General features: G+C 41.8%; 1 protein-coding gene across 1 annotated transcript in view; it reads left to right on the top strand.

Moving 5' to 3' along the window:
- stab1 (stabilin 1) overlaps positions 1 to 1,090 on the top strand; it is a 122,935-nt gene that overhangs the window by 24,000 nt on the left and 97,845 nt on the right. The window contains exons 15-17 of the mRNA XM_032514890.1: positions 27 to 140; positions 474 to 527; positions 910 to 990. Coding sequence (XP_032370781.1) covers positions 27 to 140; positions 474 to 527; positions 910 to 990 — 249 coding nt within the window. The remainder of the gene's footprint in view (positions 1 to 26; positions 141 to 473; positions 528 to 909; positions 991 to 1,090) is intronic.

Genomic DNA, 1,090 nt, shown 5'->3' with positions numbered 1-1,090 from the left:
GTGTGTGTGTGTGTGTGTGTGTGTAGAACTGTGGGTCACCGCCCCCCTTACATGGTCCAGGGCCCCTGACTGTGTTCATCCCTACCAACCAGGCTGTGGACAAATCCCGGGACGGCAGCATCTTGTACATGCTTAATGACGTAGGTGTATATAATACTCATCTTTTTATTTGTTTAGTGTATTTGTGATTATTGCAGAAAACATACAGGTCACTTTAAATGATAAAGAAGATGAAAACCGTTAACTCTTTAACTTCCTGACACTCTCGTTGGCTCTCGACCCCATTGGTTCCTATTGAAGATGTAAATCTCAAGAAAGGACTCACCAGCGTTTAGTTTTATTTAGGCTCAGTGATTTCCGAATATAATGTCTCCAACCACCCCAGCTACTATTTAGCATTTTTTAAGCTATCATTATGCCTTTGTGAGGATTATCAGGATGTTTTAATGATATTCTGCTCTTTTTTTTACAAGGCCAAACATAAACTGCAGGAACTCCTCAGACACCATGTTTTCTCCCAGGCTGTGGTAAGACACACACACGCTCACTCCATCCATCACGTTATCCTTCCATCAGTTGTCCCTTTGTCTTTTTTGCTGTGCTTGCAAAGAAGGCGTAGAAAGAAATGCTTTTCTGTCCAACCCGTTGGTCCAGAACAAGATATCTCATAATCTAACAGGCCACTTCTACACATATTATTCTTTGTAGGCAAATTTTCCTTTTCCTGATCACACTGCTGCTCCTTAGAGCCTAACGCCGTTAGATTGAATGCCTCCATGACCTTTCTTTTAACGCCACCATCAGGACCACCTTTAAACTTTTAGTTCCGCTGCTGTTGAGGCACTAAGAATATTGTTTTTTCTGTCCACCATAGAGGTTTTTGTTGATGATTAGTTTTTCTGTCTGTAGCTGACAGTCGACGAGTTGGCTGCTCTCCCTCAGATTCAGACGATGGCCAATCAGATTGTCACCATCACTGTGTCAAATGAGGTAACTGTCTCTGATTGGTTTGTCACTGTGTCTCTCATAATGTGACATGTTTCCTTACTAATTTACTGAAACATTAGCAGTTTCCATTAACACTAGGTCC

This window comes from Etheostoma spectabile, chromosome 4, assembly GCF_008692095.1.
Source record: "Etheostoma spectabile isolate EspeVRDwgs_2016 chromosome 4, UIUC_Espe_1.0, whole genome shotgun sequence".
NCBI classification, from domain to species: domain Eukaryota; kingdom Metazoa; phylum Chordata; class Actinopteri; order Perciformes; family Percidae; genus Etheostoma; species Etheostoma spectabile.
This window is presented reverse-complemented; position numbering and strand designations above follow the sequence as displayed.